Source organism: Trachypithecus francoisi, unplaced genomic scaffold (assembly GCF_009764315.1).
Source record: "Trachypithecus francoisi isolate TF-2019V2 unplaced genomic scaffold, Tfra_2.0 Lachesis_group11, whole genome shotgun sequence".
Taxonomy (NCBI): Eukaryota; Metazoa; Chordata; class Mammalia; order Primates; family Cercopithecidae; genus Trachypithecus; species Trachypithecus francoisi.
In genome coordinates this window covers 85581654-85600221 of record NW_022681456.1, presented here as the reverse complement: position 1 = coordinate 85600221, position 18568 = coordinate 85581654, and the positions used below count along the sequence as shown (strand labels likewise).

The window sequence follows — 18568 nt, the reverse complement described above, 5'->3', positions numbered from 1 at the left end:
GTACCAGGAGGAGCCCTCAAATGCACACAGAAGTCATACTGTCTGTCCCAGGGTGAGCAAGAGTTAGGTCCTGAACCTGTAGCTGACTCCCCAGTTCCTCCAGAGGCCTGATTTGGGAAGGAGGGTGCAATCCTGCTGGGCACTGTCAGCAAGAAACCCTTCAGACATATTTATAGCAAACGCTGCATCAGGGGATGGAATCTGAAAGTGCCTCGAAGCATCAAATAACACCATGAGTCCAGAGGCAGAGCCCAGAAAAAGCAGGCACTGCAGCAGGAGGCACTGAGGTCTGATGTGAGAGGAACTTCCCCCAGATGTTACATCTGGAACTGGCAATGGGGATTCCCTGTGGAAGCTACTTCCACAGGATTTTCTCAGAAGAGAAGGGGTAGGTACCTTTTTCTGGTCTAGGTAGAAAAGATAAAAAGGGATGGACATGGTGATCGCTATCTTTGTAGTATACAGACTTTCAAATACCAAGGCCACTAAGCACAGTTGTGCAGATTATGCCTTGCTGAGGAGGCAAATGGAGACTGAAATCCAGTTCTAGATCAGTTACCTCCTGCTGCAGAGCTGTGTCTGTACAGACTAGCCAGAGTGGCTTGCAGGGGCTCTGCCAGATATTCCAAGTCCTGACAATCTGGGGGTCTGAGGACAAGGTCAGCAGGGAGAAGGGATGAAGGCTGCCTGGGAAGTCCTGGGGGCCTGTTTGCTGAGCTCAGGGCCTATATGGGCCAAGCTAGAGGGCATAGCTCCTCGGAATGGATCCAGGGTAGAGGCCCCTCTCAGCAGGGTGCCCTGCCCAGACACTATGAGGTCTGAGCCAAAGATGAGAGCCCTGAGGGAGTGTGAGTGGGGAGGAAGAGGATATGTGTCTTGGGCAGGCCCTGGAGAAGGATAATCCTGCCAGTCACGTCACAGAGAAGGGCCTGGAAGAGGGCAGTTCTGGGGACCTGGAGGCTGGGCTGCTGGCTCCAGCTCTGAAGTTCCTACCTTCCCTGCCGACCAAGATGGAGAAGGAGCCTGTGGTCCAGCAGCTGGGGTGGAAATAAGACAAGTAAGGGGTGTGGAACTGCCCCTGTGCACCTCAGATGTCCTGTGACAGGCTCATGGAGCAGTAATTTCTTTTTTTTTTTTGAGACAGAGACTCTGTCCCCCAGAGTCTGGAGTGCAGTGATACGGTCTAGGCCTGCCTCCTGAGTTCAAGCAATTCTCTGCCTCAGCCTCCTAAGTCGCTAAGACCACAGGCGTGTGCCACCATGCCTGGGGGCTCATTTTTATATTGTTTGTAGAGACAGGATTTCACCACGTTGGCCAGGCTGGTCTCGAACTCCTAGCCTCAAGCGATCTGCCCGCCTCGGCCTCCCAAAGTGCTGGGATTATAGGCGTGAGCCTCGGCGCCAGCCTCAGGGAGAAGTAATTGATATTTCTATTTCAAAGTGGGAGCAGTGGCTCACGCCTGTAATCCCAGCACTTTGGGAGGCTGAGGCGGGCGGATCACTTGAGGTCAAGAGTTGGAGACTAACCTGGCCAACATGGTGAAACCTTGTCTCTACCCAAAATACAATAATTAGCCAGGCATGGTGGCACGCCTGTAGCCCCAGCTACTGGGGGGAGAATCGCTTGAACCCGGGAAGCGGAGGTTGCTGTGGGCCAAGGATCGCCACTGCACTCCGGCCTACGCGACAGAGTGAGACTCCGTCTCAAAAATAAATAAATAAATAAATAAAAATAAAGTGGAAGGTGGAGAGATGCTTTCTAGGCTATAGGTTCAGGCAGAGAATGTGGAGGGAGGGAAGGAGAGAAGGAGCGGGAAGCCAGGGACAACTGCTTGCCTGGACCAACATCCCCTCTCCCCGCACCTCCCTTCTCCTATGGAAACTTAAGCTGCCGCAGGGCCCAGAGGAGCTAGTCCATTAGCTGTGGTCAGCAGGGGAGTGTAGGTGGGGAGGGCCCTCTCTCCCTCCAGGTCTTCTTGCCAAATGAAAGGCAACGCGTTTGCTCCCTCTACTAGAGTCAAAACAAAACAAAACAAAACCATAAAAACCTCCACGCACATTTTTAACACACACACATAACCTCTTTCTCTCCTCTGAATGGTCGAAGCTGAGCAACTTGGGGATGGGTGGGTGGTAGAGGCTCCCTGATCCACTAGACTAGACTGCAGAGGGAGTAGGGGAGGAGGTGCCTTCCCAAAGCACTTTCCAGGTTAAATCCAGCCCCGGGAGGAGCCGGGAGTGGAGAGAGAATTTACTCTCCCCCAACTTAGCTCCCTCAGAAATGGGGGCAAGTGGAGGGTCAGCTGAGCAGAGAGGAACAATCTCCCGAGATCCCAGGGATGGGAGCATTGAGGGGAGGGGTTCGGAGAACTCCCAGGGGAAGTGGGTTAAAAGAAGGGCCGGGAAGAAGGGTGGGACGCCCTCCACTGGAAAGGGGAGAGAGTTCTAGTTAATGCTGAGAGGAAGTTGGGGACCTGGGTCAGCGTGTGTCTGTCTCCATGAAGGGGGTCCGTCGCTCCCCGCCCCAGGTGCTGTCTTTGGTCTGGAAAAGGGTCCAGCATGGGGGCGTTGGGGATGTGAAGGGACCAATGAGCGGTCTGTCCGCTCAGAAGGGTCCAGAGAGACAGCCAACTGGGACTACACCCCCGCTCCCCCTTCCCCCGCCAGAACTTGGGCTTGTCCTGTTTGACGCACCCGCAGAAAGGGGCGGGAGGGGTACTGACCCGAGGAGCGGTCCCGCGACTCTGTACTCCCTGCTGCCCAGTCCCGGCCAGGACGCTGCCCGGCTTAGTTGGGGAGCCCCTCGAGACCAGGATGGAGGTAGGGACGGGCTAGGGTCCCGGAGGGGCACGGGTGTCTCGAAGCTGCCCTACGGGGTGGGGATAAGTAGTGGGCAGCCTGGGGACTCCTACTGGGGGTCTCGAGATGGGACTGCAGTTCCTGGAGAAAGGAGGGGGAGAGGGGTTCGTCCTGGGCTTGGGCGGTGTCTGGATCCAGGGTGCGTCCCCTCTGCTCTGGCCCGAGCAGCGCCGCCTGCTGGCAGGGCCGGACCCCGCGGCCCTGGGACCGGACTCCAGGCGGTGCCGCCACCTGGAGGGCGCGTGCAGCCGCCGGGCCAGCGAACCCAGGGCGCTGCAGCCGGTCTAGAGGGAGCCGCGTCGCTTGGCCTCGCCCTTCCCCTTCGCGGAGCTGAGACCCGGGGCACCAGAACTCGGGAGAGAGAGAGACAGCAGAGACTCCGCGGGCGCGGGGCGATCCCAGCTGGGCTGTCTCCACAGGGATGCCGATCCCGCTGGAGACACAGGGCCGAGCCGGGGAGGGGTAGATGGGCGCCTTGACGCTTGGGAAGGCGAGCCGAGCACCAGCACTCTTGCTTTTCTGTCCTTTTCCCCGCCGAGGTCGGGGTCGCAGGCGCTGCCGGAGGATGGGCGCCCAGCGCGCAGAGCAGGGCCGGGAGGGCGCAGAAGCTTCCGCCAAGAGCTCAGGTGCTGGGCCAGCCCTGGAGCTGTTCCTGCCCTTCTGCTTGCGGCGGCGGAAGCTCCAGAGACCCTACCCTTTCTCGGGAGGACTTTAGGGAAGAAGCAGAGGGGCAGGGGAAGCTGAGGAGCGAGGGTGTGACGTGGGGATGGAAGGACAGTGGGAGACACACGGAAAAACAGAACGGAGACCTTAGGAGAGACGGAAGTGGAGAAAGAGGCTGGGCTGAAAGTCAGGGAGAGCCAGAGACTGACAGAGGCGGTGAGAAAGGAAGGGAGAGGGAGGGAGGGAGGAGGGAGGAGAAAGAGGGAGGGAACCAGGAGAGAGGGAAGGGAGCAGGCGGCGGAGCCGGGCGGGCGTGGGGCGAGGCCAGGCGTACAGGCGGGAGCAGCGTGCAGAGCAGCGGCCGGATTCTGCTCCCGCCTCGGAGCCCCTGGCCCGGGGGAGGGGGAGAGGCCGCTAGCCTGGTCTATGTCTTTTTCTGACTCCAGTGCAACCTTCTTGCTGAACGAGGTAACCGTGGTGGGGGGAGGGGGTCGGGGGAGGGGGGTTCCCCACTGGATGGGAGGAGAGCTCCGCTCCAAGCTAGGAAGGGGGCATGCGTTTGGGTGAGACTGCACCGACGGGGAGGGAGGGAAACCGGACGAAGTGAGACCAGGGGTGGAAGAGGCACCGGGTTAGAGAGGAGGGAGTGGCCAGAGCTGGCAGCTTCCTAGTACTGGGATTGGATGGGAGGAGAGGACTGACCGGGAAGCCAGAAAAAAAGGGGCTAGATTACAAGAAGGGCTCTGCCAAGCTCCCCTAGTGCCTGTCCCCGAGTTCCCTAGCAGCCAGAATGGTAGGGGCCTCTATCTGGTCCAGATCTTAAAAACTGCTGGGGAGGATTCTTTAAGTCTTCCCAAAAGGCCTAGCTTCTGCCTCAGTTTCCCCATTCAGTGCCCAGGGACTGGGATCTGCCCAGCTTCCTGGTGCACTTACAGGAGAAGCTAGAATATATTCTGAAACCTCCCAAGAACTCCAGCTCCCAAACCTGATTATTCAGGGTTTTCCTCTTATGTCTTACTTCCATGACTTGGGTACCTGCCAGCTGCCAGTCTAACAACTCTCTCCTAGAAAGAATCAGCAGGAGGATCCTCTCCCCTGATCCTTTATTGCCCTCAGCTCTCTCCCTTTATGCCCAGCTATGAAAAAGAAAAGAGGTTAGCGCTACATGGATACTGACAGGCACATGTCGTGTCACAGGACAAGAAGTCACCAAGTTGGCATTAGAACTGGAGTAGGCAGATGTGGGTGAGATGAGAAAGGAAAGGGGCATTGGGTAGCAACCCAGAGATATGAGGAGAAGGAAGGAAGTTCTGAAGCTCCTACAGGACCCAGGGGAAGGGCCAGGTATGAGGAACTTGAACCCATCTCCTGGGGATGGTTGGCATGGCAACACATGCCTCAGGAGCAGACTTAGACAACCTTGTGGCAGGAGATTACAAGGAGTGTGAGGAAGGAGTGCTGCCCATGGCAGATCCGCTGTTACCTACAGCCCCAGGACCTTCTGTGGGTGGGAGAGTCCCAAAAGGAGAGGCCAAGAGAGTGGATGCAGGGATGGGAAGAGAAGCAGCTGCCTCCGCCACTGCTTTCTTCATCAGAACCATCTCCCAGGAGAAAAGCACCTTGAGGGTCTTACTCTCTGACACCTCTCTGGGCCCCTGAAAGACAGAAGGAATTGAAAAGAAAGGATGAAAGAGGGGGATACAAGGAATACTGAGTAACTGGGTGAGGGCACAAAAGTGGACAGTGTCTGGGAACTTCCAATACGAATCCAGTATATGACCAAACCCCAATTGGTGCTGGACTCAGGAGAGGCAACTGTGAAAGCTGACTGCCTCCCCCAATAGCGACGTCCCTTCAGCCACAGGGGCTGTAACAAAGTTGTTTTGTCAAACCCAGCATGAGGAAGGTGCTGGGCAGGGCTACTCTGGGCCACCCACAGCAGACAGACTAAAGATGTCAGTCTGAAGATGAAGCCTCTTCTTTTTATTTTATTTTTTTCTTTTTTTGAGGCAGAGTCTCGCTCTGTCGCCCGGACTGGAGTGCAGTGGCCGGATCTCAGCTCACTGCAAGCTCCGTCTCCCAGGTTTACGCCATTCTCCTGCCTCAGCCTCCCAAGTAGCTGGGACTACAGGCGCCCGCCACCTCGCCCGGCTAGTTTTTGTATTTTTAGTAGAGACGGGGTTTCACCGTGTTCGCCAGGATGGTCTCGATCTCCTGACCTCGTGATCCGCCCGTCTCGGCCTCCCAAAGTGCTGGGATTACAGGCTTGAGCCACCGCGCCCGGCCGATGCCTCTTCTTTTTCTTGCTAAGATAACACCGATAAGTGACACAGGTGGGAAGCCGCTTGGTTTGGGTGGGCTTTCTCTCTCCCATGCACAGTGCCTTCTACCATAAATCTTACTAAGCTATGTCAGAGTTTTGGATGTCTGATTCTCCTCAAGCCTAGGAGGGATGAGCAGATTGCTGAACTCCCGGGTGTGAGAAATTGGGAAAGGAAAAGGACTGAGCTCAGGGCCAAGGGCATGGGCACCAGGGGGCCTCCAAGTGTACCCCTGTCTATGGACGTCCTCCTTGTGGGGCACAAAGGTAGGCAGTCAAAAATCAAAGAAGGAATTTTGCTCAGGAGATGAAAAAAGGAGAGAGCTCAAATAGGTGGATCTTTGGGGAAAGTTTCCTCGATATAAGGGCTGCGGCTCTCTTACCTCAAATCTCAGTGTTCCTGTGAAGGAGACTGAGTGGTGCACAGTGGTACAAGCCCTTCTGCTGAGGGGAGAATCTGGCCTTACCCTAGTGACTCTGAGGAGACTGGCCCTTTCCTCTCCCAATCCCAGTGTAGCCAGGATCCCACCCACAACTATCCCCTACCACCACCCTCTGGTTTCTCTCCCCTCCCTTTAGGCTCACCTAAAACAGCCCCTTTCTGACCCAGTTCCCACGGATGCCTTGGCACTGTCTGGCACGATCCTTGGCAGGGAAGTGGGGAAGGGAACCCCCATCCTGGCCGGACTAAGACGAAATCTATCTGTGCAACAGGTGTGGGGAGGCCTACCCAGCTCACGGAAAGTTCCCCCCTTCTCAAGGGCTAGGCAACACCGCCTTTGCCGCAGCGTTCCCGTACTGAGGGGGCCGGGCACCTGCTGGGGCAGGAGTTGCCGTCCTGGCATTAGCCTGGGGGCACTAAGCCCATTCCTCCCCGGGACTACTGCGGGGTTTGCTTTCGGAGCCTCCGGGACGCACGGGCCCAGATCCGCACTGCTGTCGCCTGGGACCCCTCCCCTGTCTGCCGCTTGTTCCCGCGCCTCTTCTGTCTCCCAGGGTCTCCCCATTTTCCTGTCCTCCTCATCCTCCCTCTGCCTTTCTCTCTCCGGCTTCCTCGACACCTGCGCCCTCTCCAGTCTCCGCCCGGGTCGCGTCTTCCTCGCGGTCTCAGCGCCCCCTCCCTCCCCCGCCGCAGCCCTTTGTTTCCCGGCGGAGTAGTTCCTGGGTTGCCGAGCGTCTCTGTCTCCGCATCTCTCCTCGCCCCGCCTCCTCCCTGCCTGGATCCGCCCCGCCCGCAGCCTCTCCTCCCCTTCCTCCCTGCCGCCAAGGCCCCGTAGGTGCTCGGGGACCCACCTTCCACCCAGCACGGGTCCGTTCCCCTCTCCCGGCCTGGCCCGGGCTCCCCGGTGGCCGCCACCCCCGCCTTCTCCCAGGGAGGGGGTCAGGTGGGCGGGCACTATTGTTGTAGGAGCGGGCGCCAGATTCCTCAGCCGCGCTCGGGGTGGGACCGGCTGGGTTTGGGGGGGTGGGGTGGGGGGAGCGGTGATTTGAGCTCCGAGCAGCTGGTCTTCGCGGCTCGCTCCCTCCTTCGCGCTCTCTCGCTCCCCGCCGCCGCCCGCAGGGCTGCGGGGCTCCGTGGCATCTCCCGGGCGCGGCCCGCAGTCCTCGCCCCTGCCTCCGGGCCGCTCCCGCCCCCGGCGCCGCTCGCTTCCCCCACCCGGACTCCCCCATGTATGACGACTCCTACGTGCCCGGGTTTGAGGACTCGGAGGCGGTGAGTGCCCACGGTGAGGGTGGGGGCAGGGAAGTTGGGGTGACACCTCCTCTCCCTTCAACCCTTCCCCCAGTTCAGGACTTTGAAAAACGCCTCAGTGGCAGGGCAGGGTGTGTAGGGGGGCGCTCTAAAAACGTGGGGAGATGGATTTTCATGCCAAGCGCTCCCTAGCGACCCAGACTCAGACCCTGGGGCATCGGGTGTGTGCAGAGAGGGGGCAGTATAGGGAAAGGGCTCAAGCAGGTGGCTCCAAGGCCCAGGAAAGAGGGGTGGGAGGAGGCAGGGCTGGGGGCCGAGGGCACAGAGGCTCTGGAGAGGGAACACGCCAAGTGTGGAGTTCCAAATTCTGGATTTCTGGGGTCTGAACACAACAGCTAGGAGAGCCGCCGAGGTAGTTGGGGAGGCAGACATTCCGGACCTCTTGTGCCTCAAGCAAACAACACATTAGGGAGCTGAGAGGACACCAGGGAGCCAGGGACCAGCCTCTTTAGACAGAGGGATCCTAAAACTTGAGGAGCTCCATTATTCCCTTCTACCCTCTCCATCTCTGCGCATTGCCTCATCTCCTCACCCTTTCTTTAGCCCAGTTTCTCTCTCAGGCTGAAACCTGGGCACCCAGCACATGGGTAGGCCAGGTGACTGAGCCCCATCCATTCCACAGCCCCCTGCTGAGGCTTCCTCTGAGCAGCGGGCATCCTGAGCTCTTGCCCAGCATGGAGGGCCTGGAGGTGAGGCCAGAGGAGCTGAGGGCCTGGGGATGGAGAGGATGCGCTTTGCTCAGAGAAACAGGCAACCAATAAATATTTAATTCTCCTCTTTGCTTTTATCTCCTGACCCACTGAGACAAATCAGCTCATTAAGCAGTGATTCCCGGAGCTCAGACAGCAGGGAGAGTGCCTGGAAAGATGGGGCAAGAATGCAGAGCAGCTGCTCAGACCCTTGGAGCTGCCAGCTTTCCCTCAAATGTCCTGTAAGAAGGCCTCCTTAGGATTGGACCAGTAGATGGCTTGGAAGGGGACCCAATAGGTTGGAGCACCCCTGGGTCGGAAAGAGGAGTATGTTCCATTCTTCTCCCATCACTTGCTGCCAGGCCCAGGATAGATGAGTGCTGATGCTCAGAATAGGCAACTGTCCGTTTCTGGGACTGGGTTCCTTCTGGGCCCAATTCTCCATGGGGCCTTTGGGGTAATTATATGGCTGCTAGAGCAGATCATTTTCAAGGCTCTGGTGGACACCTCTTTCTGACAGTTGAAGGAACAGCTGGTATAGCCCAGGGTGCCAAGGTGAGCTTGAGAACAAACCTCTCTGTGGGGCTGGAGGGCCCTAGGAGGTTCTTCCCATCCCTGGTGAGAAGGCAAGGGCTATTGCAAGTAACAGACTGACATGTGGATGGTGTTGGAGGGCAGCCTGCTGACCCATTGCTCCCTCCCATCTCTCTCTGGCTCCTGATCACCCTCCCCCACTTCCCTTTCTCTTGCCTGGCTCCTTGCTCTCCCTGAGGCCCCCTCTGAAGCAGTAGGAGGGAGATCAGGCTCTAAATAAATCCAACGGCTCATCTCCCTCCTCTTCTTCCCCCGTGCCAGGCAAGAGAGGAGCTGCAGCCTGCCCACACACTCACTAGGCAAGGGGGGCACCACCAGGGCACTGTGCCAACTCTTGGCAGCTCCAAAGTACTGACACTCTGGCTCTTTTGGCGTAGCAGGGTACAGGAAAGGTAAGGCCCTAGATCATGCCTGGCCGGGCAGCCCTGGCCTCCCCAAGTAATACCAGAGCACGAGAGATGAGTTAGCCTGGAGGACTTGGGAGTAATGGAGAGGGGCTTCCATTCTGAGCACAACTCATTAAATGTTTAGGGAGAGATCCTGTGATTCCCATCCCAGGGTGAGAGGTCAGGTAACCCCAGATGCCCCAGGCGTTATTACTACTAAATTAGGCCGCAAGGTAGCTCAGGCCTGTAATCCCAGCGCTTTGGGTGGCCGAGCCGGGCGGATCACTTGAGGTCAGGAGTTGGAAACCAGCCTGGCCAATATGGTGAAAGCCCGTGTCTACTAAAAATACAGAAATTAGCCTGGCATGGTGGCGCATGCCTGTAGTCCCAACTACTCAGGAGGCTGGGGCAGGAGAAATGCTTGAACCCTGGAGGCAGAGGTTGCAGTGAGCCAACATCACGCCATTACACTCCAGCCTGGGCATCACAGTAAGACTCCGTCTCAAAAAAAAAAAATTACTAAATTAAACCAGGCGCAGAGACTCATGCCTATAGTCCCAGTGCTTTGCGAGGCTAAGGTAGGAAGATGGCTTAAGCCCAGGAGTTTGAGACCAGCCTAGGCAAAATAGCAAGATCCTGTCTCTACCAAAAACTAGTAGGCATGGTAGTGCATGCCTATAGTCCTAGCTACTCAGGAGACAGGAGGATCGCTTGAGCCCAGGAGTTCAAGGCTACAGTGAGCCACGATTGTGCCACTGCACTCCAGTCTGCGTGACAGAGCAAGACCTATCTCTAAGTAAATAAATAAAATAATAAAAATAAAGATTACTAAATTGGGCTGGGAGTCTGGAGCACAGGCAGAAAAGGTCAGACTCCTCTTTTAGCATGGTGCTGGGCTTCTGGGAGGTACCCGATGTATCTGTACCAAAGTGAGTGGTCATCTGCCTTGCCTTCTGCCTCCCAGCCTATTGGCCCCTGTCTGGTCGCTTCAGATACCAGCATCCCACAGAGGTTTCTCTTGTGTCCTAAGACCCCTAGGAAGGCGGTCCCTCACCCTGTGCCAAGATTATTTCTGGGGTTCAACCCCCACTTTTCCTGCTGCCATCCAGCCTCATTTTGTTCTCAGGAGAAATGAGGGACAGCCGGCAGACTCTACTCTTCTGTAAAACGAAAGATCTTTCCCCCTTGTGCTATCTTCAGGCCTTTGGTGTACTATAGACACTGTTTTTAGCCTAAGGCTCGAGAGCCTGGGCTGACCCTTAGCTGAACAGCCCTCTTGCCCAAGGCAGGGTGGGGGTAGAGGGCACAGTGGACAGCAGGTATGTGATTTTGCCTTCTCCTCTGAGAGTCTGGCCCCTGCTGCCTTCTGTAGGTGGTCGTGCCCAGTGAGCTTGAGAGAATATTCCTCCACCCAAGGACATTCTAAAGCCCCTTCCCCTATACACACACACACTCCTGCATGAACCCCTTATTTAGGCTTATCCCTGCTCTCTGCCACTGGCATCTCAGAATTGTGGGAAGTATCACTTGAGGCTTCTCCCCACAGAGAGGGAATACTGAGACAGGAAACGAAAGACTCTTTCCCTAGGCAGAGGAGGAAACCCAGACATCCTAACCTCTGGGCTCTTGTCTTGAAGTCCAGCATCCCTTACTCATTTGTGCCTCTCCCTCATGGCCTTGAAGCTGAGCTCTGTGACCCTCAAATGCACCCTCATTGCCTAAGACCTTTCCTATGGGCAGGACTCAGAGACTCTCCTTGCTCATGTTACCCACTCCCCACATCCCCAGGGTCCTGCTCCATAGCTGAGTTGCCTGGCACTAGCATAGCCTTCTTCTTTTTTTTTTTTTTTTTTTTTTTTTTTGAGACGGAGTCTCGCTCTGTCGCCCGGGCTGGAGTGCAGTGGCCGGATCTCAGCTCACTGCAAGCTCCGCCTCCCGGGTTCACGCCATTCTCCTGCCTCAGCCTCCCGGGTAGCTGGGACTACAGGCGCCGCCACCTCGCCCGGCTAGTTTTTTGTAGTTTTTAGTAGAGACGGGGTTTCACCGTGTTAGCCAGGATGGTCTCGATCTCCTGACCTTGTGATCTGCCCGTCTCGGCCTCCCAAAGTGCTGGGATTACAGGCTTGAGCCACCGCGCCCGGCCAGCATAGCCTTCTTCTAGGGCCAATGTCCCCTGGGCCTGGGAAAGGACTGGGGAGATGTAGGCCAAGTGGTAGGCATGGCCCAACCTCACCTACGTCCAGGGAGACAGCTTTGTGTTCTTCTCGGTCTGTGTCTTGTTTGCTGCCTACATCTGGCCAGTTGCCCCAGCAGGTGTGGGAGGAAGAAAAGTAGGGGGTGGGGAGAGCAAAGGGGAGGTAGCTTCTAGGAGTTGGCAGCTTTGTGTCCTCCTCTTCATCCTGGAAGGGTAAGGGCTCACCATTTGAGAGCCTTCAGAGCCTTGTTGGAGTAGGGAAAGTGGGATCTTAGGGGGCAGATGGCTGGATCCCCACACTCAGGACTGGTGCTGTGCCAACCAGCGTCTCTTGACTGTTACTGCTGGCTGGACTCCTGCCAGGCATCTTAAAGGGATGATGTCCAGGCTGCTCTTTGCAGGCTGCTGTGAACAAGAGGGCTGGGTCTCCTGGATCCAGAATCATTTGTAATACATCATCTTCAGCACTCCTCCCTTCCCTCAGCTCAGAGGACATGTTAGAGGGGAGAAAAGGGAGGAAAGAGAGAAGTGAAGGTTCTATTCAAAGCTGTAGTATTAATAGGCTTGGGGGAGGAGGGGCCCAGATCTTTGCACCTATAGATGGGGCCAGCTTTCCTGTAGCCTCAGAGGCACCAGGGCCCTTCTCAGGGGATAGGAGGGGCCATAGGGACCCAGCCACCCCCTTGGAGATGGAGAAACGGCAATAGAGGCAACACTGTAAGATGAGGAGGGTGCCTCCATAGCGTCCTTCACGCCAGAGCCTGGGAGTCACAGCCTGTTTCCCAACCCAGGGTTCAGCTGACTCCTACACCAGCCGCCCATCTCTGGACTCAGACGTCTCCCTGGAGGAGGACCGGGAAAGTGCCCGGCGTGAAGTAGAGAGCCAGGCTCAGCAGCAGCTCGAAAGGGCCAAGGTATACTTTCTGGGCATGGGGCAAGACAGGAGGCCAAACTAGGTGGAAACCTGCACTTGGTCCTAAGTCCCAAGGGTTCCTTGGGCAAGATGTCCTTGAGCGTGAGAGGGTGCGTGTGAGGGGCAGAGGCCACTGCCTTCTGCTGTTGGGGCACTGAAGCTGGAAGGGGTGCTCCGAGGCTTCTCTCACTTGCACTAATGGCCAAATTCTCCAGCACAAACCTGTGGCATTTGCGGTGAGGACCAATGTCAGCTACTGTGGCGTACTGGATGAGGAGTGCCCAGTCCAGGGCTCTGGAGTCAACTTTGAGGCCAAAGATTTTCTGCACATTAAAGAGGTGATCGACCCCCGTGCTCTAACACTTCTAAGCCTCTGACACTTCATTTTCTTGCTCTTGCCCCAGATCCCAATGCTTCTTACTTCAGTCCTCAGTCTAATTCCCCAAGCTAATCAGCTCTTCTCCTTAACAGACACCTGTCCACCCCTCATATCTAAGACCTCATCCCCAGGGTCTCCATCCTTCTGAGACCTGGCTTGGGCCTCAGTCTCCATGTCCATCAAGTGAGCAGTTAGATTAGCTGCCTCCGAGGTCCCCTATGACAGCTGCAGTGCCTCACTCAGAAATCCTGGGTGGCCCGAACTTGGCTGCCCTTTCCCCGGCCCCTTCTGCCCACCGCCCCTTGCATTGCATTCCTTAGACCAGCTCAGTGACTGCCTCGCTGGCTTCTTCACATTGAAGAACCAGGACTTGGGCAGGGCGCTCCTCTCACCACTCCTTCCTGCTCCACCCACCCCCAGAAGTACAGCAATGACTGGTGGATCGGGCGGCTAGTGAAAGAGGGCGGGGACATCGCTTTCATCCCCAGCCCCCAACGCCTGGAGAGCATCCGGCTCAAACAGGAGCAGAAGGCCAGGTGAGAGTTGGGCTGTGACTCAGTAAACACACCCCGAACACTTGAACTGTACCCACAGGACACGTCGTCATGCATGCCACACACATGCATATCCCCCTGAAATACACATGCACAAATGCCCGGCTCTACACACTCACACTAAACAAATCTACAAACACACACACGAATGCACACATATTGCATGTACACCTGTCTCACTAGATAAACCATATGGAAATGTGTACAATTGTTAAATAATGCATAGAACATACGTACACAGCGACACATTCTTCTCTCCCTCTCTCTCGCCTCCCTTTCTTCTCAGGAGATCCGGGAACCCTTCCAGCCTGAGTGACATTGGCAACCGACGCTCCCCTCCACCATCTCTAGGTAGCCTCCCCTCAACCCACCCATTTTGGGTAGCTGGGTAGCTAAGACACAGGGAAAGGGGGGATTCTGCCAAGTGAACTGTGTGGGAAGGGGTTTTGTGGAGGGATCAGAAGGGGTGGGGAGAAGCCAGTATCTCCCTGGGGATGGGGATACCGTGCCCCCAGGGACCTTTCCCCCTTCACCAACTTTAATCTTGTATTTCCTTTTCCGAAAAGCCAAGCAGAAGCAAAAGCAGGTGAGTCAAGGAACGGGACCTGGGCTGGGGGGGGATCATGGCTTATGGCTCTGGGGACAGTGTTCTAGGCAGTCATTGTTGGAGGGCAGAACAGAGAAGGGAGGGAGCCCAGAACCTCTGGATCTGCCTTGACACCAACCAGGCATGAGACAGGCACCAGGGCCATGGTTTCTACTGACCTCATGTCCATTTTGCAGGCGGAACATGTTCCCCCATATGACGTGGTGCCCTCCATGCGGCCTGTGGTGTTGGTTGGACCCTCTCTGAAAGGTTATGAGGTGAGGGAAGGTCCTTGACCCCAAAGAGTCACCTCTACCAAGCCTGCCACAGGAAGTCCCTAGGGAAAGTGGAAGGGGTCTATCTCCTCCCCTCCAGGGTCTGTATGTGGAGGACGTCCACTCTGGGGCCATGCGTGGGGAGGCTGCCTCTCTCCAAAAGGGCCCTTCATCAGTGCCATGTCCACCCACCAGGTCACAGACATGATGCAGAAGGCTCTCTTTGACTTCCTAAAACACAGATTTGATGGCAGGTAAGCTGCCCTGGCCTGAGGTAGCCTGAGAACCAAGGAGAAGCTCATGGCCTACTTCCAGATGCTGTAGCAAGTCTTCTCTAAGGGAAGAGTTAGTGGGAGCTGGGTAAGGAGAGGCTGAGGCACAGGTTTAGAAGCTAGCTGGGATTCTCCACTCCCACCCCAGGATCTCCATCACTCGAGTCACAGCCGACCTCTCCTTGGCAAAGCGATCTGTGCTCAACAATCCTGGCAAGAGGACCATCATTGAGCGCTCCTCTGCCCGCTCTAGCATTGGTGAGAAGTCCCCGCCACCTGCTTCTGTGCCCACTCAAGCACCAGTGAGAACCCCCTTCCTCCCTTTTCTTTCTTTTTTTTTTTTTTTTTCTGAGATGGAGTCTCACTCTGTCGCTCAGGCTGGAGTGCAGTGGTGAGATCTCGGCTCACTGCAACCTCCACCTCCTGGGTTCAAGCAATCTTCCCACCTCAGCCTCCTGAGTAGCTGGGACTACAGGTGCCCACCACCATCCCTGGCTAATTTTTGCATTTTTAGTAGACACAGGGTTTGGCCAGGCTGATCTCAAACTCCTGACCTCAAGTGATTGGCCCACCTTGGCCTCCCAAAATGCTGGGATTGCAGGCATGAGCCACCATGCCTGGCCCCTCCTCCTTTTCTCTTCCTTGCCTCCTTGTCTTTCTGCCCAACTCCTCTACCTGCCCCCAGGATTGGCAAGAACACACCCCTCCTCCTCAATTCCCATTCCTCTGCCTGCCCAGGCTTCGATCAATGCCCTTTCCCTCCAATTCCTTCCTGTCCACCATTTGGGAGCCCTCAAAGCCTGCTGGAGTGAGCAGTGGGCAGAGCTCCTGGTGAGCACTGCTGCTGCTGCCTCCCTCCGTAGCGGAAGTACAGAGTGAGATCGAGCGCATATTTGAGCTGGCCAAATCCCTGCAGCTAGTAGTGTTGGACGCTGACACCATCAACCACCCAGCACAGCTGGCCAAGACCTCGCTGGCCCCCATCATCGTTTTTGTCAAAGTGTCCTCACCAAAGGTAAGTCAGCTGGGGTCATGGAGGAGGCCCACAGGGCTACCCTACTAGAATGTAGGATAACTCTGAGTCATCCTCCCCTGCTACTGATGCCACAAGTGGAGGAAATGCCTAGCTGTACCCAGAGTCCTGAGAGACTCCAGGCCTAGCTCTGCCCTCCCCGCTTAGGTACTCCAGCGTCTCATTCGTTCCCGGGGGAAGTCACAGATGAAGCACCTGACCGTACAGATGATGGCATACGATAAGCTGGTTCAGTGTCCACCGGTGAGTGCCTGGGTCACCTCCTCCTGTGCCCACTCCCCCAGGGCTGCAGCAGTGACAGAGATGGGTTGGGGGCTGCTGCTGAAGGGAAACCAATGTTGCGCCTTCCTCCCCCTCCTCAGGAGTCATTTGATGTGATTCTGGATGAGAACCAGCTGGAGGATGCCTGTGAGCACCTGGCCGAGTACCTGGAGGTTTACTGGCGGGCTACGCACCACCCAGCCCCTGGCTCTGGACTTCTGGGTCCTCCCAGTGTCATCCCCGGACTTCAGGTAACCATTTCCAGTGGGCAGAGATGCTCAAGCTAAGCCAGCCAAAGCACTGCCCCTCCCTGCTCAGAGGACTGTCCTTGGCCTCCAGTTCAGCATGCCAAAGGATTATAGAATTCTCAGCTCTGCTGTACAGAGCTAGTGCAGACGGGCAAAGGAGCTTCCTGAGGAGAGAGGGAATCAATCAATGAGATGGATACATCAGAGATTAGTTTCCTGGGGGTCAAGAGAAACACAATCTCCAAATCTTCTCCCCGGCTGCCTTGAAGGCAGAGCCTGAATTTTGCGGGAGTCGAAGCTCCAGTTTTCTCTCTCGGAAGAGGAAAAATGCTCCAGCATGCTTCTTCCTTGCACTAATTCCTGTACCAGGGAATTGAGAGTTGAGGGGGGAAGAATCTCGCACCTTACCAGAGGACAAGGTGAGGTCTGTACTGCCTCACTCAGAGCTGTTGTGTGGCCCCCAGAACCAGCAGCTGCTCGGGGAGCGTGGCGAGGAGCACTCTCCCCTCGAGCGGGACAGCTTGATGCCTTCCGATGAGGCCAGCGAGAGCTCCCGCCAAGCCTGGACAGGATCTTCGCAGCGTAGCTCCCGCCACCTGGAGGAGGACTATGCAGATGCCTACCAGGACCTGTACCAGCCTCACCGCCAACACACCTCAGGGCTGCCTAGTGCTAACGGGCATGACCCCCAAGACCGGCTTCTAGCCCAGGACTCGGAGCACAACCACAATGACCGGAACTGGCAGCGCAACCGGCCTTGGCCCAAGGATAGCTACTGACAGCCTCCTGCTGCCCTACCCTGGCAGGCACAGGCACAGCTGGCCGGGGGGCCCACTCCAGGCAGGGTGGCGTTAGACTGGCATTAGGCTGGCATTAGGCTCAGCCCCCAAAACCCCCTGCTCAGCCCCAGCTTCAGGGCTGCCTGTGGTCCCAAGGTTCTGGGAGAAACAGGGGGCCCCCCTCACCTCCTGGGCAGTGACCCCTACTAGGCTCCCATTCCAGGTACTAGCTGTGTGTTCTGTACCCCTGGCACCTTCCTCTTCTCCCACACAGGAAGCTGCCCCACTGGGCAGTGCCCTCAAGCCAGGATCCCCTTAGCAGGGGCCTTCCCACCAGACTCAGGGAAGGGATGCCCCATCAAAGTGACAAAAGGTGGGGTGTGGGCACCATGGCATGAGGAAGAAACAAGGTCCCTGAGCAGGCACAAGTCCTGACAGTCAAGGGACTGCTTTGGCATCCGAGGGCCTCCAGTCACCTCACTGCCACATATTAGAAATGAGACAATCAAAGCCCCCCCGGGGTGGCACACCTATCCATCTGCTGGGGTGGGGCATCCACATCCAAGACTGGAGCAGCAGGCTGGCCACACTTGGGCCAGAGAGAGCTCACAGCCGAAGCTCTTGGAGGGAAGGGCTCTCCTCACTCTGCCAGGAAGCTTCTTAACATGTGACAGGACCAGGGGCCAGGAGCATGGTGAAGCCAAGTGGCAGACGGGAGCTAACCTGGATGGGGGTTTGGGGAAGGAGGGTGTGTGTAGCAGAGAACTTATGGGGGCCTCCTTGCCTTTCTCATTCTTTGGCCCTGCATCCTGTCATTTCTGTTCTTGTCCCTCATACATCCTGGGAGAACCGGGCTCCAGACTTGGTTCCCTGACTCATAGCTGCCGCTTGTTAGGTTAGGGTTAGATGGGGAGAGACAGGGCACAGAGGACCTGTCTCCCTGGCTACTCTCGCCTCATGGCTCTAGTGTGTGACCTACAGAGCATGCTCCACAAGCCCCTGCCTCACCTCACTGTCATCACTAATAAACATCATGCACAGTCCCTCAGGCTTCTGTTCTGTCTGTGATGCGGCCCAAGTCTGGTGGAGGGAAAGGTGTTCGGGCCGCCCTTCTCTCAGAGAATCTGTACAGCGGGAAGGGGACAAAGGCAGAGCTGGGGAGGCACTCTACTCCCAGGCATCCCCACTCCTCATGCCCAGGTGACAGGAGGGAGACATCCAGCAGCATGAAAGGGGCTTGTCCTGGGATGTGGGGAAGAAGACGCTTGGTCACGGCTTTACACTATCCTTGTGCCAGGCCAAAAAGGCCCTAGAAGCAGCTACAACTTGAACTCCATGTACTAGGCCAACTCTTTCTGTGGGGTAAGAAGAGCATGTGAACAAGAGGGGTATGGGGGGAGGACTGCAGCCCGGCGTTCCTATCACCACAGCCTGATACAGCTGAGTCCACCCGTCCTGCACCATCCCCTCCCAGGAGCAATGAGTCCAACTAGGGAGCTGCAAGCAAAGATGCTGAGACCAGGCCTTGGGCACACAGCGGCAGAGTGGTTCCAACTGCCTCACCTGCCAAAATTTCACAACTGCTTTCCTTTCTCCCCTTGGCCTAAAGCTTCCGAGCGGGTGTCCAGGCCAGGGCCACACATTCCGCCAGGCTACAGCAGGGGCAGAAGATGCATTACAGTCCTGCATGGCTTCTGCATCTCCCCTCAAGTCCACCTATGCACTCAAGATTATCAGCAGAGACCCTCTGCTCTGCTCATAATGTGCCTGTCTCTCATTTTCCAAGCCAACCCACCCCGCACCCAGTGGTG

General features: G+C 56.7%; 1 protein-coding gene and 1 long non-coding RNA gene across 5 annotated transcripts; one reads left to right on the top strand and one right to left on the bottom strand.

The window, feature by feature from the left end:
• Positions 1-613: 613 nt before the first annotated feature.
• LOC117090195 lies at positions 614-3723 on the bottom strand. Its single transcript, XR_004439927.1, has 3 exons — positions 3668-3723; positions 1609-2939; positions 614-1235 (listed from the first exon to the last, which is right to left on the bottom strand). It is a non-coding gene; the product is annotated as an uncharacterized LOC117090195 (long non-coding RNA).
• On the top strand, positions 2705-17800 carry CACNB3 (calcium voltage-gated channel auxiliary subunit beta 3). 4 transcript variants are annotated; one of them, XM_033222245.1, is made up of 13 exons: positions 2705-2819; positions 12249-12371; positions 12586-12708; positions 13170-13285; positions 13590-13654; positions 13870-13889; positions 14087-14167; positions 14360-14418; positions 14585-14694; positions 15300-15451; positions 15617-15712; positions 15832-15981; positions 16443-17792. In XM_033222245.1, the coding sequence occupies exons 1-13, from the start codon at positions 2814-2816 to the stop codon at positions 16755-16757; spliced, it is 1416 nt and encodes a 471-aa protein (XP_033078136.1). In that variant the 5' UTR covers positions 2705-2813; the 3' UTR covers positions 16758-17792. The 4 variants fall into 4 exon arrangements, with proteins under 4 accessions (XP_033078136.1, XP_033078135.1, XP_033078134.1 ...); XM_033222244.1 differs by lacking the exon at positions 2705-2819 and adding an exon at positions 3822-3989; XM_033222243.1 differs by lacking the exon at positions 2705-2819 and adding an exon at positions 5826-7555 and having other exon boundaries at positions 16443-17800.
• Positions 17801-18568: the final 768 nt, after the last annotated feature.